A 23,673-nucleotide genomic window follows, 5' to 3' on the forward strand; every position below is an offset into this window, starting at 1 on the left:
CTCGACCCTGATCTGCATGCTACCAGCTGAGGTGTTGGGGCACATCCAGGTCCGAGGCTACCTCCTGGTTTTGTTCTACAGTGACAGAGTATTCTCTGCAGCATTATTTTACAATACTTGCGCAGAGACACGGTGGTTTGGGGATCTTCTGTCTTCTGCAGCTGAACAGCTTCATGTTGCTGCTCACATTTGTGTTGTGAGGTTGTTTGGGGTGGGGGGGCTGCAGCTGGAGTTGAGTCATACTTTAAATGAGGCACAGTGACACACACGAAAGGGAAAAAGCTGAGAGAGAAACCACCCTGAACACAAAGGAACATAAAATGTTTGTACTTCGCAGTTGGTGATTTGATTATTTTCTTGCTTTAAGCTCACCAGAAGTTATTTAGAATAATCAATGATCCCCCCTCAGTCTAAAGTTGTTACTGCTCAGACCTATTGAATCAATCAGTCTGAAGCATTGACAGAAGGAGGTGGGGGCTGCAGTAATCCATCTGCCTTCTTCCTGAGGTTTTCCATCTAATGTGCTTCATGCACTGTCACCTTAATGCAGCTATTCATCATTCCAGATCTATAAGGAACCCCCCCAACAACAAATAAATCCCAAATGTCTGCGTGCACTTCGTTATGTGATGTCTTTAAGGATCTCCTACCAAACCAATAGTCTCAGGGGCAGGTCCTGCCCTAGCTTCCTCCTGGGTAGACAGGCTATAATTGCCTTCTTTCCCCATTAGAAGTAATTAAATCCTGCACATGACCATGTCTGCACAGGCACATTCCCTCTACAGGCGAGGTTAATGGCTGGGTCAGCGAGGCAAACCTGACACAAGGCAGGGGTCATCTAGTCCCCCCTGTGAACACTGAGCATTTCCTCATTTGTTAGAATCTTTCTATATCCTACCAGTCAGTAAGACACATCTTCAGGTAAAAAGTCTAAATGTAAACTCTAACTGATTCCCCAGTCCTTTCAGTTCCCTTGGACCCCATGGAGACTGGCACACATCCAATTAAATCCCCCTTGTCTCTGAGCCAAATTGTAATGTTGCTGTATGGGTACCCCCCCTTACTGAGAGAACTTATTTTTCTTCTTATCTCCCCTTCCCATTTAGCCCCTTTTCTATTCCCAAGTCTGGCCTCTCGACCCCGTTCTATCACGCCTCGGGGCTTTAAAGCGTGTTCTCCACGGGACTGGGTAGGACATACTGAGACGGGGGACCCAGATGCAATAGCCTATTTACAAAAGGAGCCGTGGGGACGGAAGAGGAGGTGTGGATGATGGCGGGGGGTGGAAATGGAGGGTGGACTGCACTCAAGCTGTTGAAGCAAGAAAATAAAGCCCAGGACAACCCTCGGAAACTTGCTTTCCTAATGTTTACACAGATGACTTATTGAAGCAAAGAATGATTTTATAGATTCTGCCCTCTGATTTAATTAGCTTGGCTGATATAGTAGCCACTTCCACGGAAGGCAGGAAATAAATGAGATGAGTGGAGGGTGGGCCAGAATGTACTCACGTAAACAGAGCATATTATCTGCCCGACTCCTCCATCTAAGAGGACAAACAGTAGAAAAAACACTGCATTAAGGTCTCTTTAGGTGGCGGATGTGGGTGGGTCAAGTCTGATAGATATGCACCCTCCAGTCAGTCAATCTTATCATGCATTCTAATGTCTGCTCATTGAACTATGGACTGAGTTACATAAACAACAAGTGCTCATATTGGCACACATGGACATGCATTCCTCTCTCATAGAAAAGTTGACTGTTTTACTGTCCCTTGTTCAGCACAGGTGACACGGCCGCAGGTGACAACGGACCACATAGTCATTTCCTCCACTACAAACAAGTCCTCATTGATACGGTGCCAGAATCCTTATTTCCTTATGCTTCCTGTCCACTCTACAAAGCACGAGGCAAACAGGATGCAGTGTTGGAGCCAGTAATTAAACGAGTGAGAGAGGATTTAAATAGAAGGAAGTGGTTTGGTTGGAACATTGGTGTAAGCATTAGGCAAACTGCATTGGTAGCATTTCTGCTGCTAAAAATGTCAAAAGGGCGTCAAAAGGGGTAACTGATACATATTTATTCCAACCATCCTGAGAGAGAATGTCCAAAGGAAATAGTTTAACTCACTACAAAATAAATAAAGCTTTAACTAGAGCAAACATGCCCACATGTTTCAACGGGAAAAGACAATATACAGTATCTGATATCAAAAACCCAACCCCTTATCAGATTGTTGACCTGATTTTGTACAAAGTGTTGTGTCAGCCAATTCTGCCTGAAGTCACTCTATTACCTACAAGAGGTACAATCTGTGTCAGACATGTGACCGACCGGTGCCCGAGGTGCTGGACAGGCTTTTTATGAAGCAAGAAAATGAACGATAATGCGAAGACAACTGGACAGACTGGGAGGGAAATACCCACGGTTTTCGTTACAGATGCACACGCACACACCAAAACTGAGTCACGTGCATAAACCCTTGGTTCTTTGTTAATTGTGGTGTTGGCGAAGGAAACTGGAGACTGGCTTATTGTCCGAGTGAAGCATGAGGCGTTGTGGAGGCGCACGGCCTTTATTATGACCTCATCCTTTGGTTTCGTTCCTGTTCTGTCCTGCAGAATCATGATGGTGCTAGACGGCTAAAAAAAAAAATGGTCAGAGCAAACAAAACTCTATTTATGAAACCAAAAACATTCCAAGAAGCGCTGCAAACAGTTCAGCTGCTGAGGCTCAAATCAGTCTAGTCAAAACCTCTAGTCAAACTGGTCTGGGAACTGGTGGCACTTTGTTTTTGGCGAGTTAAGAACAAAAGCCTTTAAAAACATTACAGATTAGCGGGGCGTCCTTCTGAAACTGTATGTGGATGCTTTCCTTACCTTGTAGAAACATATGGTCTTCCCCCTGTGAGAAGGTCACGTTGGTCCACGATGGGACCTCTCACACAGACCGACCCAATCTGAGTTCACAAGTTGAACATCTTAATAGAATTATAGAATGATGGACTCTTATGGCTGATTCAGATGATCATGTGAGTCAGAGCCACTTATGAAAGCACAGAGACGTCCATTAGAACTGGCCACAGGGCTGATAATAGCCTCTGTACAGCACAGGCCCAAACATTCACCTACCTTTGTGGGGTTATGGAGGCTGCCAAGGGTGACTGGGCCCGACACACTCCCGGCCCTCTGTAAGCCCTATGCATACTGGCTGGGATTCATCCACTTAGCCCAACAGGGTGGGGGATTTGGGACTTTATTTAGCGCCATTTACAAAAGATTACTTTAACTGTCAGGAGGATATCATGGATAAAATAGATATTCAGAATGCCTCAAAAATAGGTTTAAGAACCAGAAAAATCTAGACCCACTAATGATGCAAGTAAATTAATCTAATGTACAATGAAGTGATTAGCTCAGAATGCTGATTGAAAGATTACAAGGACAATGGACGACTGCTGATGAAACATCGTTTGGGGACGGAAATCCAATCACTAAGACTTTACAACTCTTTCTGTAAGGAACCAGATGGGCCCTGTGTTACTCTCACATCCAATCAGCATCTAGCAGACTTGAAGTCACAGAAGATATCCTTATTTCTGGACACTGACATATATCCTTTTGTAATCTACCATTTCAAAGGGGACCAAAGTGGCCGATCCATTCAGATAACCACAATGTGCCGCCTCTTTCAATCTGTCCTTTGTTATACACTGTGTTCTGCTGGCATTTAACCCTCTCTCCATTTGTGACACCCAAGACCCGTTAACCCCGTACGGCTCATGCACACAAAGGGCCAGTGAGACAAGCACAGAGAACCCAGGTTTCACTGAGCTTAACAATATTTACAGCTCTGAATGTCGGGCTGAATTCCACAATGCAGCGTGCAGCTGCTGCAATACTGATAGCCTTTCTACAATGAAAGCTAGGCCTTGTATGGCGTCATGGAGTCAAGTGTTTCTGGTCTTTGAAAAAATAAAGATAGGTGCTCTGGGGGCACGTCATTTTGGATAAAAGATCATCTTTGTGGTCACTATCTCATGAGATACACGACCAGAAAAAGGCAGTAGGAGCTGATGCCGAGCCCACCTACATACAGACGTTATGCTAGGGCCAGCACGTACGGCAGTAACGTATATACAGTTCTGGCACATGATGTCATCCATGAGTGGCTTACCTTAAGTACATCAACAACCAGACCACTGCCACGTGCTCTTGTGCAGAGTAATGCAATTAGCTGCTTCACCTTTGTGACTGGAGACGGGACTCTGCGCTCTCCTTCATAACTAACGGCTCGTGTTTTCATATGAACTAGTGCCGTAAACGTCTACAACTCGAGATTCATAAATCTTTTAAATGAGAATCATGACAGTAAGACAGAGCCGGTGAACATCAAACAGTTCTGCACAAAAAATGCACTTTATTCCTTAATTAATTATTCCTTAATTAAAACAAATTCAATAAAAATAATATAAACTCACCGACTGATAGTAGCAGTTTTATGTATAGGCAACTACATACAGTCCATGTTGTATTTTCAAAGAGGAATCATTTGAAGGGTCTATAAGATGTAATATAAATTCAAATGTGGCAGATATCTGACAGAAGAGACCTCCCCATGGATGTTATTAGCAGAGTGGATATTACTTTCTGCCATCTATAATGTGTACGACATGTGTAGTTTTATAGCTAGCTGTGAGATGATGGCTCAGAGGGCAACACGGCTGCTTACACTGAAACCGTTACTAAGCAACAACATTGCACAGAATTCCTCCATCGCCTGCCTTGGGAGTTGCTTGCATGCGGGGGTGTGCACGAGTGTGAATGTTAGCGCTCTAATCCCTCGGTACGTGAGAAGGTGCGGATTGGACAGCTTTCAGGGGAAGTTTGGAGGCTGCCAAGATGATTTGTGATCGGTTCTTTATACCGGAGTTCCCCATGAAATTGAAATTTGGACATTAAAGTGAAAGTAAATATGAGCTGTTTTCTTGAAAATAACATGGTTGAGGTCAGGGTTAGGGTCATTGGAGAGGATCTAATATTTAGACACCATAAATATCTCCAAGATACCCGATTTAAATCCTTTGAAAATTAAAGAAACAAATTATTGTTAGACTAATTAATTTAACTAAATGAATATCTCAAATGAAATGTTGGGATTTTGAGTAGAAAGCAGTCATTTCAGTCGTACTTGCACCAACAACTTATGTTGGTGTTTGTACCTCTAATAGCATCAAATTATACAATCGATGTGTTCGGGGGTGAGAGGAGGGTTAGAGGATGATAAGACAAATGTTATGTTCGTTAAACCAGCTGTAAAATACCCAAACCTGAGGCAAAAGTAGTTAGTATTTTGTGCAAACATGAGAATTAATCAGACAGACATCTAGACTTAATGAAATTCACCTCAGACTTAAAATTTATTTTAAAATTAAGTTGGTTTACTTTTCTCCGAGCACAGAGAAAAAGCGCTCAGAGCCATTTTGTTCCTGTTCCTCAGTTTTGTTGTTAGCCATTTCTTGCCAGAGGCTTTCATGGGAAACTGAACAACAACTTCTTTCCAGCAGAGATAACAACTCGACAGAGGGCCACCAGAGCGCAAACAGCTGAAAATGTCTCTGTGGGTCCTCCAGAGAAAAGCACAAAACCCCATGGGATGGGGGAGAAGGTTTCTGGCAGGGCAGTTAGGGGTTTACCATGAACCACTTCTCAGCCAATAGCTGAGAAGTCCTCGTGGGAGGACGCAGGAAGAAGCCATAATGCAAAGGAGGATGTGAGACAGCATGAATAAGAATTAGTAGAAATCAGTCTGCTATGAGGAGGCAATCCGGAGGCAGTTGCCGTTTGCCTTTCATGATGTCACTCTCAAGCCAAACACAAGATCCTGACTGCTGCTGAAGGGAAGAAAATTGTCTCTGATAATGCGATACGTTAGGAAATAAACGCAGCCGCTGTTGGGAAAAACAGACATCCTTTGTGCGGCTCTCTTGACCACCATGAGCTGTCACTCTCCACATTCTTTCCATTCCCAACTGGTTTGGCTTCCTCTGCAGCTCGGTCATCCTCCGCTCGTCTGAGCGGGAAGGTTTAAAATTCAAACATACCTCCGCCCCTTTTTACATTAGAGCCAATCCTTTTCATGAGACTTTTCCTCTGAGCTTATCATGACCAAAAGCATCTTGAGGCAAACTCAAAAATGTAAATGTCGTTTTATGACAAGCAGGCACGCACAGTAGAAACACTGTAAATGCAAACACACTAAATACTAACAGAAGTGCAGATCAGTGCCTGTGATCATGGTTATACCCCAGAAGAGAGGAGGCAAATGCTTGAGGACCAGACTGGGTCAGTCATGACTGGAAGAGGGTGCATAAATAAATAAAGGTGACAGTGTAATGGGGGAGATGCTGAGAGAAGGGGGTGGGAGGGAGGGGTGCGTCCCCTCCTCATCCTGCAGTTTTGACCTTGCAGGATGAATGGCGGCTACCTATTTCACACCTGCTGTTACAGAGGGATTAATGCACCAAAGTAGGATACAAATTTTCAATATGTGCACTCACGTTTTGGGTTTTTTTTGTGATATTAATTGGGTACGCAGGACCACAAATCACGTTTGATGGTCAAACAGCTGATTTCGGTGTGTTCTGGGATTTTTAAAGGCACCCTACCTCTTTCAGCAGGTCGAGCTCACGCCTGACGGCCTCGTAGTCGATCTCCAGGTCGTCGTACTGTTGTTTGAGCTGCTGCTTCTCCTCCAGCACCACCAGCCCGTACTCCGCCGCCTGGATCTTCTCGTTCGTCGTCTCGAGAAGCTCCCGAGAGAGACGCTCGATCTCGGCGCGCATCCACTCCGGCCTGGCCTCCTGCAACAGCATAGCGTCGAGGTATCCCTGCTCTTCCACAGACATGGTTGGTACCGGTATCGATCAAACAGCTGATCTGTGCGACTCGGGAGACGTCGGGCTTCTTCAAGCGGTGTAACCTTGAAGAAGGGGTTGCTTAATTTCTTCTGTATTTAAACTGCATGGTTGTTGCGTTTGTCGTTTCTCGTTGCCGCTCTCACTTCTTTGGTCATAGGGATGACTCGGTGCGATTATCTCCGTCGGGGGAGTTCGCGTTTAGGATCTAGAAATGCTCCATCGTTGAGGAGTTGCGTTCCCCTCTCTTCTCCCCCGGCTTGTCGGACTCGGATCCACAGCGCTGGAGCAGCGGCACCAACTGTCAGGACAAAAACGGATGTTAAGAGTCTGTTCGTTTTACTTTCAAAATAAACCCGAGTTGCCAATCATACTTTACAGTTTATACAGTTATATGTTACTCGATACTTTTGTACATAGTGTAAAATGACTAAACCTTATTTTGTTTTCAGATAAACCATGCTATATATGTTTAGGGTGATTATATATTTCAAACAACCAACTGCCGATCACTTTATTTTGAAAGTAAAATCAATGAACTTCCTGTATCCACATGCCATCATCACCGGCTTATTTAAAACAGCTGAATGGTCAGTTTGATAAAATGCGTAACGCCTACGCAGTCAGCTGGGACGCCTCGTTCCTGACCGCAATGCTTGAAGGGAAATGTAGTATGTACAACATAGAGGGCAATGGAACAACGGCGCATCGACTCCAGGAAGAGGACTCATTTCCCATAAGGCTTTGTTCATTTGCTTATGTGGAACACGGAAATTGCTTCGGTTGTAGCTGGATGGGCTGCGCTCAAGTGTTTTCCTGCTGTATATGCTGCCACCCGTCGGAGTAATTAAGTATTCAACCGGGTCTGGACATTTTACCAGTATTTCCTTATTTTATTGACAGAAGAATCAAATGTGTCATAATTGTCATAAATTAATACAGCTTGACTAGTCTATCGTTAGAAGAGGGAACGCATCAATGGTATTATTTACATATGTGCTTTTATTTAATCGAGTTGGTAAAATATGGAAAAGCAGCACGTCGTGTTCCAGTTTCGGGGTATCTGATTTATACCTTAATATCTCAAACGATCTATTCCTTTTTATAATCTATGTAGGTCATTCGTCGATTTCCATTTCACGATTAGATTTGTTATACATTCATTCATGTAGGTACTGTTCAATAAACGAAATCTTATTTCATTTGTTGGAACAAAATGTGCCTCTTTTTTATTTTAATATATTTTTTAACCTGTGGCTGTCTTTTATTTATTGAAATTTTTGCCCTTCTTACACTGCTGACCGCAGTATAAATTATTAATCCATAATGAAGATAATCCAAAAGAGCTTCTGAATATTATTCAAAGATTTCATTTGGCTCATTGGATTTTAAGCCTACCATAACGCTGTGCACCAGTAATCTAATTACAAGCTGCTTTAACACAGTGGGCCAATTAAGCCCAATCAGATTTTTATCTATTTGCTGCTTCACTAAGGTTCAGCAGTTGTACTACATTGATTCCAGAATTATTCTGAATTGTTGCTTTAAAAAAACATATTCGAAATCAAATTCATATTATTAGGCAAGTTCTCGTTTAACAAAATACAGGTAGAAAGGTGTTTACTGATGATCGGTTTTGCCTTTGACAGGCACACTACAACTATGGTGGTGGTTTACTATGAATTGGGTGATGAGGGGGAGCTATTTTATACCTGTTAACTAATCAGATTAGAATTCTAATCCTAGAGTCAGGAATAGCCCTAAACTCCCCTCAAATCCAGAGACAGGCTGGATCTTTGCATTGAGAAGGTTAGATAAGGACACAAACTCTGTAGCATCAAAACATGCTTTTTAATCATTTGCCATCTCTGTCTTCCAGGTTATATGTGTCACATGAGGAAAGTCACATATCACATAGAGCGCACAGTGGATCCTGTTGCTAAGTGCATTGCCCCACCCCTCAACCCAGAGTTAATCTGAGACAAGTCAAATCAAGCAAAGCCAGAGGATTGATTTTCCACCTAGCAGCAGAGGGAAAGACGTCAGCGGGGTGGAAGGCTGAGTCAGAAATGTTGGCAAAGGCAGCTATGAGCTCCAAACCATCGGAGGTGTTGCTCAGGGACCTCTCATCTCACCTACGCCAGGTAAATCTGTAATTACTGCAGAATTTTACTTCATTTAGATGTAGTAGACATTGCATTGACTCTAGTTTGTTCATCCCTGAGTGAATTATCAGGTTGATTTCATTATGAGCAAAAGTGAGTGTTTCTGTCAAGCTGAAGCGGTCAAAAAAACGGATCTCTTCTTGTTGCAGAATCTGCTATGACTGTGGGGGCCAATCTAACCGTTCCAATGGCGCTCAATCCAAAAACAATGGGTGGGGCTCTGGTGGAATTCAGTACGTAAGATCTGCATTTAATGATCAATAGGAACCAAAGACTGTGTTTCGTGTTTGTTAGAGAATTTAAAGGTATACGCTGGTACCTAACGCGGCTCAATGCCCAGAGGACTCGTGAAGATTAAACCCCGAGTGAGCAGTAGCAAATAATAGCTTTAGTTTCACCCAGAATATCAGCATTAGATCATGTTAATTTGTAAGAACAACACAGATAAATTGATGGCAAGATGATTTTTAATCTTTAATCTGATTTCTCCCCTTAGTCAATGCACCGAGGGCGAAGTACACCATCGTGGGAGAAGCAGTGCGCTATTTAATCCCCAGTCATTTACAGTGCTCAATCGGCTGTGGGGGTCAGTCCTGCAAGTATGACAATCCATGTTACTGGAGAGACGACCAGCAGGCCATAAAAGGCCTCTACTCATCCTGGTTCGTTAGCTCTTATTCAGACAAAAAGCTGCGTTGACCTTTAATGCATGTTCACAGACTTTCCTTGCACTAATTGCAGGGTGACTGATCACCTTCTGGCCATGTCCAGGCCCTCAACGGAAATAATTGAGAAGTATCAAATCATCAATCAGTTCAGAAGGTACTAGACTGCACTGGTGACGTAATACAGCAACTGTGGAGATGAACGTGATGACCTTTTTCATGTCTTTGTTCGCAAGGAACAGCATTAAAACGGTGATCAACCTGCAGATACCTGGGGAACACGCTGACTGCGGGAACCCTCTGGAGCCTAACAGTGGCTTCTCCTACAACCCGGAGATCTTCATGGAAAACAACAGTATGTTCTTTAAAGCACTATTCCTGAAATATTTGTAGTGTTGCTCGATTCGGATTGAAATTTCCCCGACCTTCCAGTTTATTTCTACAATTTCGGTTGGTGTGATTACGGAGTGGCGAACCTCACTACCGTCCTGGACATAGTGAAGGTGATGGCCTTCGCGCTGCAGGAGGGGAAGGTGGCCGTTCACTGCCATGCCGGTCTAGGAAGAACAGGTAGGAGATACTTAACGATGAGCGTAAACGCTGCAAGAATTCTACATTTGCACATTTCACCAATCTCATTTCAATGTTCTGAGAGGCTTCCTTTCTTCCCTCCCCCCAGGTGTGCTTTTGGCATGTTTCTTAGCCTATGCTACAGGAATGGCAGCTAACCAGGCTATCCTGTACGTGCGCTCCAAACGGCCCAACTCCATCCAAACCCGCTCCCAGCTGAGTTGCGTCAGGGAGTTCGTCCAGTTCCTGGCCCCTCTGAGGAGCGTCTTTTCCTGCGCCGAGCCGCGGTACAAACCGGTCACGCTGTCCCAGTACCTGAACCGTCAGAGACACATACTGCACGGCAGCGAGAGGAAGGACCTCAGGCACCTCCCCAAAATTGTCCAGCTGGTTTCTAAGCTGCTGTTGGACATTGTAGAAAATCGAGAGGTGATTGAAGAAGACATTCTGGAGGCCCCCGACATCCATGACATTGAGATGACGATCAGCGTCATCGAGCAAATGGGCACGGAGTTCTCAACAAAAGAACCGCGCCTACCGGGAATGCCCACCTTGCCGAGACATTTCAACGAACCGGCCATTTTCTACCATCGCAAGAGTCTGAGCTACAGCGAGTCTGATTTGAGACGGCTGGGCTCGCAGCTGAACCTCCTCACGCAACCATTTGGATCCCTGTCGCAGGATAATGTCGGGAAGGCCTTTTCTCCATCCGAGCCCATGCTTCCTGCTGCCCAGCGCGAGAAGAACACCTCTGACATTTCGCATGGATCCAGGAGCTCGCTCTGGAAAACGAAGAACGAAGAAAACCAAGAGGGCCCGCTACTGTTGAAGAAGATCAAGCGGAAATCCATCCAGCGCAGCGAATCGGTGGGCAACAACGAACCTGCCAAAAAGGGCAACATGCTGTCCAGGTGGAAGGCGGAGCAGAGGGGCGAGTTGGAAATGAACGGGATGAAAGCAAAGCAGGAAGATTTGAAAACGTCGGTGGTGCCGTTTATCACCCTGCAGTCGGAGCTGTCTCTGGACGCCCGCAGGCTGTTGGCAGCACAGGCGCTGGCAGTGGACCTTTTCATTGAGGGAGAAGAAGAGCACAAGACCAAAGTCCTGGCCTGGCAGGTAAGACCACATGCTCCCACGGTCAATACGTGGCTGGTCACCCGATGCTGAGATGGAACACATCTGTGTCCAGGCACAACTGAATCAAGGTGGCGGCTGGGAGAGGCTGTGCACGGAGCGCGATCCCTTCATCCTCACCGGGCTCATGTGGTCGTGGCTGGAACAGCTGAAAGAGCCTGTCATCTCCCGCCAGGAGGCTTTAGCCCTGAACCCCGACAACGCCGACATCCTCAACACCCTGGACAAGGTCCATATTCTAATTTATTCGCATGCCAACCATGAAAAACGGCGGCATGAATCCTTGGGTTTGTTTTCCAGGCTGCCAGAGAAACAATAAGCTGCATTCTGGACTGCATGGCCCATTTGCTGCAAGTACCAGAAGAGTTGGAGAACGCATTCCTGAACCGCACCGTCAAGGCGTTCACTTGGGTGAGATTTGAAAGTGCCTTTTTTTGGGAGCGTTGACAACAGTTATGCGCATCAGTGCTGCCTGATTGAATGTTTGCTTTTCAACAGATTGAAAATAACTCGGAGGATGGACAGAAAGTGCACGAGACCATGACTGCAGCACTACGGTGCGTCCTCGAAGACATGAGAGGTGTGGCCTTAGAAGAGGAGCCGACCCCTGATAACCCTTTTGCTTGAACCTAGCTGCCGCCTGTCATATGCTCTTAAGGCTTATTTATACAGCACTGCAAGTTTACAAGTTTTTGGTTTTATCCACAGGAAGTGGAGCTAAAATTACTTAAACGTGGATGTGGTTCAGTTATGAGGGATTTTTGTGCCTTTTAACAATGTTATTTTTTTAATATAATGTTGGTTTTTTTTGGTCGATGTGCATTAAATGTTAACATTTTCCTGGACTATTCTTATTGATTTTTCTGTATATTAGTGAGGGGGGTAACATTTCCAAACCCACGTTCAGAGAATGTAATTATGTAATGTAATCAAGTCAGAAATGGTGTTGTTAGTATAGTCTAGTAAGGCTTTACTCATGACGTTCTGTTTTCGGTAAACACAGACTTAGAAGATTCTTTGCGTAAACAGCCTTTAACTCTTTCTTGTGGATTGTGCAAATAGCTTCGCCACATTATCAGTAAATCCGTGATGCTCAGGAGGTAAAATAGTAGGCTTTGAGGACATCTTTTCCATCTTTCCCTTCTGTTGAGGCTACGATGCTCGAGTAGTCACAGGCGACGTGGGTGAACCCTCTAGAAAACCAGAGGAGGAAGACTTTCAGATGAAGTTGCATAAGAAATAGGGCGCGAACTCTGTAGTACCTGGCCATGGTGTGAGAGCCTCCCAGTAAGTGGTACCTGCTCTCCAGTGTCCCCCCATCATTCCTCCATGTCAGTACACGTAAGGAGAGGTCCCGGGAAGCAGTCACGACCCGGAAGCTGTCCTACAGACGATACTTAGTGGTCATTTTAAGGTTAAGAATTTACCATCCACAATGTCACAAGTGGAAACCAGCCTACCACACACATGGACGAGATGGGCATGGTGTGCTCTTTGAAGCTGGCGAGCAAGGCCCCTTTCAGAGAGTAGACCAGGAGCTCCTGGTTGGCTGCCAGCAATAAGCAGTTGCTATTCTTTGCCTCTAGAAGGATCTGAGACGAGCTGGTGTTCAGGGTGAAGGACTCCACCTGCTGCACTGTGACCAGAGGAGATTTAAATGCAATACTTGAAGCTGGACAACCGTCGGGTCATCCGGATACTTGCCTTGGATTTCCGATTTGTACTTTGACTTTTTAATGCTGACGTCAAACACGGAGAGGATCTTCTTGTTCGGACGCTTGTTGTGGACGACAGCCACCCTGGAGGGCTGGGTTGGTATAAAGACTGCAGCCTGGAGCCCGGTGACTGGGACAGACTGGCACAGAGGATCTTCATCCTCAGCCGGAGAGGTTAAGCTCTCCGTGTAAATCACCTGCAAACAGACCACAACTGTGAACGCCATCGTCTTTAACTGCTCTCTTCTGTTAACACCTTTTGTCCCCAGTGTTTTTCTTTGAGATAATGAGGTAATGAACAAAAACACACTAGAGCACGGAAGACTAACTGAAGAACAGACACGAAATACCTTTGGACTGAGGTCACTGTGGTCTGTGGTTCCAGCTGCGATCCATCTTTTGTCAGGTGAAATCAGGAGCATGTTGACTTTAAAACTGTCACACACCATGATGCTCGACTTTTTAGTTAAAGCAGACTCCTCCAGCGTGCAGACAGATCCCTGCCCTGTTCCAACCTAGAAGATAGGAAAACAACTAGCGTACTGACTTAAATTCTTCCAAATCACGACCAGTTTTGCGGTGGCGTACAGTCAGAAACCAGGTGTTGCTGATGTTGTACTGCAGGAGCGAGCAGTGAGACGACGCAGTAGGAAAGGACCCCATCTCCTGGCCCGTCTCACCCTGCCAGGTCTTGATCAGACCTCCGGAGTCTGCCGTGATCACCACTTCGTGCTTTTCGTCGGTAATGAGTTGCATCAGCGGACTCTGCACGGGGCTGCACCACAGCAGTTCGCCCTGGGAGCAGAGAGGTGCTACTTATATCACCATTTCCTCTGGGAATAAGGTAAAGAACTAAACAGGAGATAATGCTGATGTTCTTGCACTGACGTTCTGGACGTTCCACGCGCGGACTGTACCATCAGTTGAGGCGCTGCAAACTATGGCACTCGTATTCCAAAGGTGAGGAAGGTGACCCGAGCTGCCCTGCAGGTACACCAGCCCCACCACGCTGCCTGATGGAAAGCAGGTGTCACATATTCAGCATGGATATTTAACTAAAATCACAACAATCTACACCTGTACTTAAACACAACATACACACAAACAACATCGTCCTCACACACCTCGATGCGCCTCACCTGTGTGTCCTCTCAGACTTTTGCAGGTGTAACTTCCAGACCTGCCTTTGCTCATCTTCATTTCCAAGTGGGCACGTCGGAGAAAATATCTTTTCCACGAGTGATTCACGTCCTCAGTCCCCGTGACAGCAAAGTTGCAGAAGCTCCACCGCTGCAGACACAACCTCCTGCGGGGAAAAGGAGTTAAAGGTGGACATTTCTACCGAAAGGTGCATGAAGGAAACATCACCTCCACAACCACGGTGTCTCTGCAGCTTCATGCCAATCCTAGAAACAAATCAGATCGCATTAGCAATCGCTTTCCTTTCGTACATGAAGCACTTCCGCAAGTCGCCACGCCGCTCACCTTACAAACACACGACGCGACGATTAAATCGTCCTCTTTCAAAAATGTGAAAACAGAAATGAGGCAATCGCTGATCAGGCCTGGATGGTGAATATCCATACTGATTTCCACAAGTCTGATCAGCCGTTTCCAGCTGCCACTTCCAGGAGCTCCAAACTGGGAGGAAATTGCGTGAACAGGAAGAGCTGCTGGGTCAGTTTGCAGGGGTGTCGTGTGTTATTGTGGCCACTAGATGTCGCCATTGTAAAAGAAAGTTGACTGGGAAAGTGGAAGCATAAACCTATAAATGATGAATTATCTTTCTTAATACAGTCAAAATCTAGAGATCACATCTGAATCCGAATGTATTATGGGCGTCTGAAAACATGCATTATAATTAAGCCAGAAATGTCTTTATAGATTTATTCTTGTTTATTTCAATAATTTAAAACTGATTTGTAAAGTTTTTCCACTATTGCGCATCAGTGTTGTCAAGAATGTGGAAAAAGTGCGTCAACAAACACGCAGCAACACCTTACCTTACAATTAGCCAACATCTTTTTTTTTTCTTTTTTTTGAAAAGCCATCCAATAATTCGCGACAGAGACTTGTGCATTCGCGTGCGCGTCGACGTGCGTGCGTGCGCGTTGAGATACAGCCCTGGCGGAATTCTTCAACAGGGCCCCACGTCTCCTGTGAACACGCCCCAGATAGATGAAGCAGATATATAACCGAGACCTGCGGGTAGCAGAGGAACTGTGAGAAAGAGATAACCGCACTTGCTCACCCCGAGGGTTACCTGTGGCACCCTCGCAATGACAAGCGGGTCAGCGAAGACGGGCCACGTACAGGGAGTCTGGATGATACCGTAACCTGCACTTTAGAAAACCTTCCCGTGCTTGTACTTTATGCCCGCGTCGTTTTTGGAGTCCCTCTGGAGTTACCTGCGCCGTGATCGATCGGAGACTGCGTGAACCGAGTTATTCATCAGCTACAAATCGTTGCATGAAACTGAACGCGGGGCCGCAATGAGTCGGAGAACGAGACGCTGGATTTTAAGAGTTTTGCTTTGTCTGGGAATTGTCTATTTGAAAATTGGGTGAGCCGCGCTTCTTTGATTTTGAAGGTTGTTCTCTGACGCATAAGCCTTGATAGTCCAACTGCCGACAGGCAATTACGCGCCTATCTGGAGTTAAATCTAGCCGATGTTTGCACAAACAACAGCTGACTGATTCACGATGACTAAAACATTTAGAAAAGAGCATAAATCTTATCTCACTCTCGTGCCAACATGCGTCCTTATCAGTTAATGATATTTCCCTTCATCCTAACCTTTAAAGTCTGCATTTACCGACACAGTAACCAGAATTTTGCCCATTATTATGTTTTACTCAACTGATTAGTGTAAAATCAGCCGTGATACGTAAAACCGATTATTAAATCAACTGGCATTTCTGAAATTACGCAATAAAAAGGAAAGAAAAGTTCTAAAACGTTTCACCATCTTCTTTTTACAGTGGCTTCTCGTCGGTGGTGGCCCTAGGTGCGAGTATAATCTGTAACAAGATCCCGGGTCTGGCCCCGAGACAACGGATAATCTGCCAGAGTCGCCCCGATGCCATTATCGTCATCGGAGAGGGAGCCCAAATGGGCATCAACGAGTGTCAGTTTCAGTTCAGGAACTGGCGCTGGAATTGCTCTGCGCTCGGCGAGAGGACAGTCTTCGGAAAAGAGTTGAAAGTGGGTATGTTGCTGTCTGTTAACGTTTGTTTACCAACTCTCATTATCTTTTTCCCAGCATGAACACAGCCGGTCACCTCCAAGCGTCTTTGTGCGCGTCCTGCGTAAACGGCGCACGCCTCGCCTTTTGATTGCTTAAAATTCTTTACCAATTACAACATAAAAAGTTGAATAATGAAGGACAGGAAGATGCAAATTAGACCTTTGGGCAAAATCTCAAAGACGGTGCTGCCTAAACCTGCTTCAGACTCATTTCCAACTGATCACCTGCTCCTCAACATTCACCCGTGTATGAAACACTCCGTCAAGCCCAATTTTCAGTGACTCACAGGGCTTCCCGAGCCCGTATGAAGGGTATCATGGAGCCAGCGATCTCACAAAGCGCTGGTGAATGTTTGCAGCCTTTCTTTTCAGCCCCGCCAAGTCTCCGGAGGCACATTTTCACTGGTCTTTATCCTGTCTAGTGATGGGTGCTGTGGCTTTCACTGTAAAGACGCCGCTCTTACCACGGGTATAAGTTACACATGAGGGGCAAAGCCAAGAGGAAGGCACCACCTGAAAGGGCTAATTTAGAGCAACTAGCTTCAATCAATGTCCTTGCCTGGAGAGACTGAAATTATGAGTTGTCAATACCAGATAGATCTGATAAGGTTTGATAAGGATTTGTGTCTTTTTAAGAAGTGTCGCTGTCCCAGAACCATTGAGGTAAAGCACAATTGGGAGTAGCCTGGACCACCTGTTTGAGGCGCTGCTACTGTTGGGGAGAGAGGGGTTATCTATTTACACTGCTGAAATAAGAACAACTGCCTTTGACAATCTGTTCCCTCATGAATAGGCAAGATTTTTTTTTTTTTTGCTCACTGCATTTTTTTTTTTTCAAGGCAGGATTTTAGGTCCATATCTTGGACGGCCGTGTCAAATAGATTGGTTTCGCTGAGCAGATTAGCCGCTGATTGCCATTGTGGACGCCCCGGTCGAGAAGCGCCGCGGAGGCCTCTGTTGTCCCGAGGAAGAATGACCGGCAAACCGATATAATGCAAAAAAAACCCGCGCAAGAAGCTTCAGGCCTCAGCCCTGTTTGCTCGTCAACCTCGCAGCTCCACTAAGCTGTGTGAGAAGAGGTTGGATCCTGCGAGGTGCATGACCGCGCAGAGATGAAAGGGGAAACAAACATGGCAGAAGAGCAGCGAACTGGCGCTCCAGGTCCAACTTACACAAGTGTTGTTTGAAAATACCCCCCTCGCCCGCCTCTCATTAGCAGGATAGAAGGGGTTCACACCCAGTGTTGTGCTCAGAAACGAAGGGGGAAAAAATGAACCGCCGTGCAGTCAGAACTAGCTGAGAGCACCGGCACACCTTCTTTTTTGGCGCGGAGCCCGTCGTGTCTATAAAAACGTCCACATAATTGATGCCTCAATATGAATTCTTTTTTTTTTTCTTCAATGGGAAAGAACGCATCCAAGATGTTTATCAAAAACATGGCAGCGTTTCACAGAGGAGCTGGTGGCAGGAGGAAGAGCCAAGAGAGCACTGGGATCAGAGCCGAGACAAGTCGGGATTGTTTACATATAGATTTGATGGAAGGGGAGTTTCCTGCATGTAGCACACACCTGAAAATCACCCTTACAGATACACCCAGAACTCTTTTAGTTGCTCTATACGAGCCTTTTATATTAATATTTCACTCCAGAACTTAGTTTCAGGACAGGTTTATGTGAGTGATGTCAGATTAACCTTTAATTATTTGTCGATACTTCCATGTAAAGTATGTGTAAATGATTTGTTAGCTGGACTTGGCCAAGATAACAGTGGGATGAAGATTCCAAATGCAGCGCTTTATAAGTTTACACAAAACGTGACGGCCGCCGAGAGGATCAATAGCCCTTCCTTTCCACCCCCGCTAGTCATGAAGCTAGTCAGTTTCCAGGTCAGGTTTCAAAACAGTGCAGCCCTTGAATCATATGACAGCGAGACTGTAATGACCGCACACATGCTGTTAATAATTAATCCGATTTTACGATGCAAAATCCTTCATTTAGAGAAAAAGAAAATCACAGCTTTTACATGCAGCCTTCTCTCCTCCTCTGCCAGGCAGCAAAGAGGCAGCGTTCACCTACGCCATCATCGCGGCGGGGGTGGCCCACGCCATCACGGCCGCCTGCACGCAGGGCAACCTGGGCGACTGCAGCTGCGACAAGGAGAAGCAGGGTTTCTACAGCATAGACCAGGGCTGGAAGTGGGGGGGCTGCTCGGCGGACATCAGCTACGGCCTGGACTTCTCCAAAGTGTTCATCGACGCACGGGAAGTCAAACAGAACGCCAGGACGCTCATGAACCTCCATAACAACGAGGTTGGACGCAAGGTAAGTGCGGAGCGAAACAGTCTCGTTGGCTTCGGTGACCCAGTAGATTATCCCTGAATGCGATCTGACCCGGGGGCCAGTCTCAGTTAAGCGCTGACAGTCGCCGCCGTGATGCGCGCACCTCTGCCAAAGGCCCTGGCAGAGCAGCCGAGGTGGGACCGGCATCAGGATAAAAGGGCTGCTTTTAGGGGAATAGCTGCCTAAATGGTGGGGTTTGATTACAGACCAGATTTTCGAGATGACAGACTGACAATGTACAATAACGCACGAACCCAGTCCTCGCATGCCTCGCGCCGCTGGGCAGGATACGGTTACCCAGAATGCACTTCTGCTAACATCATCAGGTGCAGAGCAGAGGTGTTTCCTGTTGGTTCGGTGTGGTTTTAATCGCCATTGCCGCAGTGATTTCCTAAAGCCGGTGCCATGACGACGTATTTATTGTGTTTTGCCGTTAAGAACACCGTGCCTTATACCTCCTGCACTAATTGCTAATCATGCGTCCAAATATATGGTGTGAAACAAGCGAGAGGCTGACTTGCAGACTGCAGGAAGTCTGGAAGTTCGAAATTGAGTTGAATGAGGTGAAAACAGCTTAAGCTGAGGTCAAAGCCAGGGAAGAATAAAGATGCTGCTCTGCCCAATTTAAGTCACCCCCCCCCCCCCCCCCCATCTCTTTTCCTCTCTGTCCCACACACACAGCGTGCCAGGACAACCTGATTCTCAAAACCAACACGTCCGTCCCAACACTACCCAAAAGGCTCCCCACACAATCAGACTCATTTTTAACGCGCATTTTAGCAACGCGAACAACTAAATCGCCTCCCAGGGAAAAGCCTGCACTTGGATTCAGACTTCGCAGGCGGTTTTTCCCTTCGTTTCTCCTCTTTCTTGCAAACAAACGCCCCCTCTGTTTTGATTGTTAGCTCCCTGCCCCCCCCCCTTATTTATGCTAATCAAAAGCAGTGACACTGAGCAGCAGCAGCGTTCACAGTGGCCTCGTCGAAGACATCCAGACAAAAGCTGTCACAAGTGTTGGTCACAGAACAACTGATGGATTAGGGTGTTGAAGCCAAGGGTTTCACGAAGCGGCCCGCTTAGGGAAAAGTTGTTTTCTCGGTTCTTGTTCACACGTCTGTCGAGGGGCTTTATCGTTACAGTTTACTTGCCAAGAACACAGAGGTATAAATATTTTGTCAGCGGCTTAAGGAGACCACCTCGCATACCAAAACCTGAGCAAACGGAAATTGCAAATGACCTTTTTTCGCAAAGGAAAAAAAAAAATTCCACTTTTCAGGCAATGGCCCTTCTTGTTGTCATCAGTTAAGGGTTTAGCCATAATCCCTGTCATTCGGCACCTTGTACAGTCACTCTTGACATTTGTGTGATGTGTGTGGTAACACACAGACAGCCTGAAATCCGATACACTATTTTGGCTTCTGTTTATATGGTACCATATGACGACGCGGTGGGGCTGTTTTTAATCCCCAGTTGTAGTATATTAGCCATATTTGATGCCTATCGCTCGTCCTGAAGCGCATTAGCTGAAACGTTTGCCCAGAACGCTCCCGTCTGTAGTGGCAAAGATAAGACCTCTGTTTATTTCAGGCAAATATATCAATGAATTGTGTTTCAGTAGCAGGCAGGGCTGTGAAATCACTGTTCTTGCACTCTGTCACTAAGCTGCATTTGTGTCTGTAGGTGTTGGAGAAGAGCATGCAACTGGAATGCAAGTGTCATGGCGTCTCAGGCTCCTGCACCACCAAAACCTGCTGGACTACACTTCCCAAGTTCCGCGAGCTCGGTTACATTCTCAAAGAGAAGTATGTCCACGCGGTGCACGTGGAATCAGTCAAAGCCAGCCGCAACAAGCGCCCAAAATTCCTCAAGGTGAAGAAGCCCTACTCGTACCGGAAGCCCATGGATACGGACCTGGTGTACATCGACAAGTCTCCCAACTACTGCGAGGCGGACCCTCTGACGGGGAGCTTGGGCACGCACGGCAGGGTGTGCAACAAGACAATGATGCAGCACATCAGTGGCTGCGACTTAATGTGCTGCGGCCGGGGCTACAACACGCACCAGTACTCGCGGGTGTGGCAGTGCAACTGCAAGTTCCTGTGGTGCTGCTACGTTAAATGCAACACCTGCAGCGAGAGGACAGAGGTGTACACATGCAAGTGAGAGTATTTATTGGAGCGGACGGTGACGTGCCCGCACGCGCGCGCGCGGGTCGTTGTCTTGGCTGGAACTTTTGGGAACTACTGTAAGCTGGAGATGTGGCGTCATGATTCCTTTTGCACACAGAGCTCTTCCCACCCGTCTTCTGGGAGTGTTGTGTCTGTCCTTGGGCGCGATGTCGAAAGAGTGTGACTAAACACTGGCACCGTGCATCCCGGCATGTGGGACTGGGTGACAATGCTGTGAGTCAGTTAAGCAAATATTTTAAGACTTTAAGCTATATGGACCATTATGAAACGGACTTAGCCAACGCAGATGCAATATGGTGGACGTGATTGCCGGGCGGGACAGACTGCTGAATGACAGCCATCTGAAATATTTAACAATACTGTATTTAGAGAATGACAATAATTAATATTAATTTATTTTATATGAAAACTACTGATCTTCTCTGTTGTGGAACAAATATAGCGGAATATTGGGAGGTTAGTGTACTTGTCCTCGGTTAGCACACTGGATTTTTAATCTGCCTGGAATGATGCTGTTGTTCCAGATGAGACTGCTGTAGGCTACTCGCATTGACCTTTTGTCCTTCTCATGAGTTTGTCTTCCCTCTGTTTGCTGCTAGTCTAGAGAATTTGTTGAGGTAGAAGGCTGAACGCTCTACTGACTGTCTTCAATGGCATTGCTTACTTCAAGCTGATTTAGCTTAACAAGATTTATCCACTGATCAAAAACGCAGGCACAATTTCCACTTTTGGTAAATATTGGTTAATAGAGTATATTTTGTAAAGCCTATTTTTATATGAATGTTTAATTTATATCTCTTTTTTGCATATTCAATACCGGGTTCGGACCCTGAAAGCTGTTTCTAATGCTTTGTGAACGGAATATGACCTATGTACGTTGACCCCTGCTTCCACTGCCACAGTTGTATATTGTAATTAATGGAAACTGTTCATTTGTGTCTGCGTTCAAATGTCTGTGTTTACTGCCTTTCATGACTACTACTGATGGAATACAACAGAGTAACACCAACTAAGACACCATTTCTTTCATTGCCTTTGTTTCGTACAGCTTCTCCCTTAACTTGACACAAGCACCTATGAGGAAAGAGCAAATGTCTAGAATTTTAATCATTTTTTAAGAATTACACTTAAATGCAACAAAGAAAAGGGGTATTAGGGTTTAAAGCATTTTAAACAGTGATACATGACCTCTGGCCATTAGAAATCAAAATTATTTTCAAACTCAGCTGCAAAGTCCTAAGTATTTGTAAGAGAAAGTACCTACGCTTTAGTAAAGTAACGTCTTTCTTTATTGATGGTGGTTTTATTGGAGTTTGCATCATCATTTGGTGATCATAAGGTCATGAAACGGCAACACCAATGCTCAGGACGGCCACCGTGGAGGTAAATCAGCTTATCAAAGAGCCAACATGGCCAGCGTGGGCACCGCTGAGGCCCGGAAAGAGAGTCGTCTTTTGAGCGGGGAAAGTTATTCAGGCTTAATTGAGGGTCCGTCTAGCAGACTGGGAAGCAGTCGAATGTGTCAGGAAAGAATTGTGTTTGTGCTCTAATAGTAGGGTACCGATGTAATTGATGAGAGCGGTCAGGCAGACTGTCAACAGAGATGACTTGCTCAGTTGGGGGAGTGGGAGCTGTCAGGTGATAGATGAGCCGCACATCTGCTTCATTCACTCCTGGGCCGCTAGTTGCTACAACAACTCCGGCACGGCGAAGAAAATGCAGGGCAGTCTCCAAGAGAGGCCGGCCGGAGTGTCAGGCAAATGTTAACGACGCTAAAGCTCACAGTCGTTACGGATTCCGCTCCCATTGGCTTGGAAGTGGAGGGGGAAGACGGACACAGCGTGTTGACAGAGGACATGCTCCCGATACCTCCCCGGATATGACAAATGGAGTTTGAGATGATTTTGCCTGCCCTCCGTTTCAGAACATTCCTACACGTGAAGTTTCCCTTCTGCTGCGCTTCTGCTTCCTGCTACACAAAAACAGAAGGGATCCACGAGACTTCCGACGTAATGTACTATAGATTACCTGTGTCGTGTGACACTGGCGGCGCTTGTCTTAAAATAAAGAGAAAAAAGGGCGTGAATGGGATAAAAAAAAAAAACGGCTTTCATAACATCGCTACAAAAGATTTGTGGATAAAAGCAACAGCTGCTCCGGTTAAACCCGAACTAGCCTTTTTGTGTTGAGGCCGCACAACGCATTTGTGATGAACAAAGCCCTTACGTCTGCCTTTAAACGCGAATTATCTACTTTCACTGCCGGATTTCCACGATAGAAAAAATAATCAGGGGTTTGTGTGGCTCCTGAGCGCGACCCTAATCTGCCTTGACGCTGATTAATCAGCGGGGATTTATAGTTCACCTCCACGCCGCCGGCGCTATCAACGGCAGCGCGAGGTGCCTCTAAACGTGGCTGCAAATAAACAACATCGTTGAGCCGCTCCAGGTAATCCACCTGCGCTGTTTTCCAGTCAGGTGTTAAATACCACTACAGAGAGGCCACAGTCACTTCATCTCTATTGAGTCACAAACACAAAATACCACCTTCTTTGATATCGCAGCCTAAGTCAGACAGGCTGCAGGATCACTGAGATGCTAATTATACTCTTAGCCGTGTTTCTCCATAAACACGAGCGGGCCCATGCCAAGATGTTCTGGGGTGTAATATCCATGTCGCTCTGAAGTGGGGTTGCGATACCCTTTGGAGTTTTGTTTGGTAAAACACACACACA

The 23,673-nt window shown here is 46.0% G+C and overlaps 4 protein-coding genes across 9 annotated transcripts in view; 2 read left to right on the forward strand and 2 right to left on the reverse strand.

Moving 5' to 3' along the window:
- The window catches only part of LOC130529510 (protein bicaudal D homolog 2-like), a 29,362-nt gene extending 22,160 nt beyond the window's left edge, over window positions 1-7,202 (reverse strand). For both annotated transcript variants that reach the window (XM_057039816.1, XM_057039815.1), the window contains exon 1: window positions 6,668-7,202. In XM_057039816.1, the coding sequence (XP_056895796.1) occupies window positions 6,668-6,907 (240 nt within the window). In that variant the 5' untranslated portion in view covers window positions 6,908-7,202. The remainder of the gene's footprint in view (window positions 1-6,667) is intronic.
- A 456-nt stretch (window positions 7,203-7,658) lies between these two features.
- ptpdc1b (protein tyrosine phosphatase domain containing 1b) lies at window positions 7,659-12,295 on the forward strand. 4 transcript variants are annotated; one of them, XM_057039827.1, is made up of 11 exons: window positions 7,659-7,779; window positions 8,796-9,060; window positions 9,231-9,314; window positions 9,578-9,743; window positions 9,823-9,903; window positions 9,983-10,101; window positions 10,179-10,316; window positions 10,426-11,432; window positions 11,506-11,679; window positions 11,751-11,861; window positions 11,949-12,295. In XM_057039827.1, the coding sequence occupies exons 3-11, from the start codon at window positions 9,239-9,241 to the stop codon at window positions 12,075-12,077; spliced, it is 2,001 nt and encodes a 666-aa protein (XP_056895807.1). In that variant the 5' UTR covers window positions 7,659-7,779; window positions 8,796-9,060; window positions 9,231-9,238; the 3' UTR covers window positions 12,078-12,295. The 4 variants fall into 4 exon arrangements, with proteins under 4 accessions (XP_056895807.1, XP_056895810.1, XP_056895806.1 ...); XM_057039830.1 differs by having other exon boundaries at window positions 7,682-7,975; window positions 9,989-10,101; XM_057039826.1 differs by having other exon boundaries at window positions 7,683-7,975.
- A 101-nt stretch (window positions 12,296-12,396) lies between these two features.
- fbxw12 (F-box and WD repeat domain containing 12) lies at window positions 12,397-14,865 on the reverse strand. 2 transcript variants are annotated; one of them, XM_057039832.1, is made up of 10 exons: window positions 14,651-14,865; window positions 14,534-14,571; window positions 14,305-14,471; window positions 14,054-14,178; window positions 13,754-13,960; window positions 13,516-13,680; window positions 13,155-13,362; window positions 12,911-13,086; window positions 12,713-12,834; window positions 12,397-12,643 (listed from the first exon to the last, which is right to left on the reverse strand). In XM_057039832.1, the coding sequence occupies exons 1-10, from the start codon at window positions 14,747-14,749 to the stop codon at window positions 12,544-12,546; spliced, it is 1,407 nt and encodes a 468-aa protein (XP_056895812.1). In that variant the 5' UTR covers window positions 14,750-14,865; the 3' UTR covers window positions 12,397-12,543. The 2 variants fall into 2 exon arrangements, with proteins under 2 accessions (XP_056895812.1, XP_056895811.1); XM_057039831.1 differs by having other exon boundaries at window positions 14,290-14,471.
- A 465-nt stretch (window positions 14,866-15,330) lies between these two features.
- Window positions 15,331-21,952, forward strand: LOC130529516 (protein Wnt-7a). The gene is made up of 4 exons (XM_057039835.1): window positions 15,331-15,728; window positions 16,147-16,373; window positions 18,461-18,732; window positions 20,431-21,952. The coding sequence occupies exons 1-4, from the start codon at window positions 15,658-15,660 to the stop codon at window positions 20,911-20,913; spliced, it is 1,053 nt and encodes a 350-aa protein (XP_056895815.1). The 5' UTR covers window positions 15,331-15,657; the 3' UTR covers window positions 20,914-21,952.
- The last annotated feature ends 1,721 nt before the right edge of the window (window positions 21,953-23,673 follow it).

This window comes from Takifugu flavidus, chromosome 8 (genome assembly GCF_003711565.1).
Source record: "Takifugu flavidus isolate HTHZ2018 chromosome 8, ASM371156v2, whole genome shotgun sequence".
Classification (NCBI taxonomy): domain Eukaryota; kingdom Metazoa; phylum Chordata; class Actinopteri; order Tetraodontiformes; family Tetraodontidae; genus Takifugu; species Takifugu flavidus.

Bases quoted from the DNA above. Each gene is read 5' to 3' on its own strand.
- LOC130529516 (XM_057039835.1), top strand. From the start codon at position 15,658: ATGAGTCGGAGAACGAGACGCTGGATTTTAAGAGTTTTGCTTTGTCTG. The intron at 16,374-18,460 runs GTATGTTGCTGT...CTCCTCTGCCAG, and splicing joins CGGAAAAGAGTTGAAAGTGG to GCAGCAAAGAGGCAGCGTTC. The intron at 18,733-20,430 runs GTAAGTGCGGAG...TTGTGTCTGTAG, and splicing joins ACAACGAGGTTGGACGCAAG to GTGTTGGAGAAGAGCATGCA.
- fbxw12 (XM_057039831.1), bottom strand. From the start codon at position 14,749: ATGGATATTCACCATCCAGGCCTGATCAGCGATTGCCTCATTTCTGTT. The intron at 14,179-14,289 runs GTGTGTGAGGAC...GCTTTCCATCAG, and splicing joins CACAGGTGAGGCGCATCGAG to GCAGCGTGGTGGGGCTGGTG. The intron at 12,835-12,910 runs GTAGGCTGGTTT...TATCGTCTGTAG, and splicing joins CCATCTCGTCCATGTGTGTG to GACAGCTTCCGGGTCGTGAC.
- ptpdc1b (XM_057039827.1), top strand. From the start codon at position 9,239: ATGACTGTGGGGGCCAATCTAACCGTTCCAATGGCGCTCAATCCAAAA. The intron at 11,433-11,505 runs GTAAGACCACAT...ATCTGTGTCCAG, and splicing joins CCAAAGTCCTGGCCTGGCAG to GCACAACTGAATCAAGGTGG. The intron at 11,862-11,948 runs GTGAGATTTGAA...GCTTTTCAACAG, and splicing joins CCGTCAAGGCGTTCACTTGG to ATTGAAAATAACTCGGAGGA.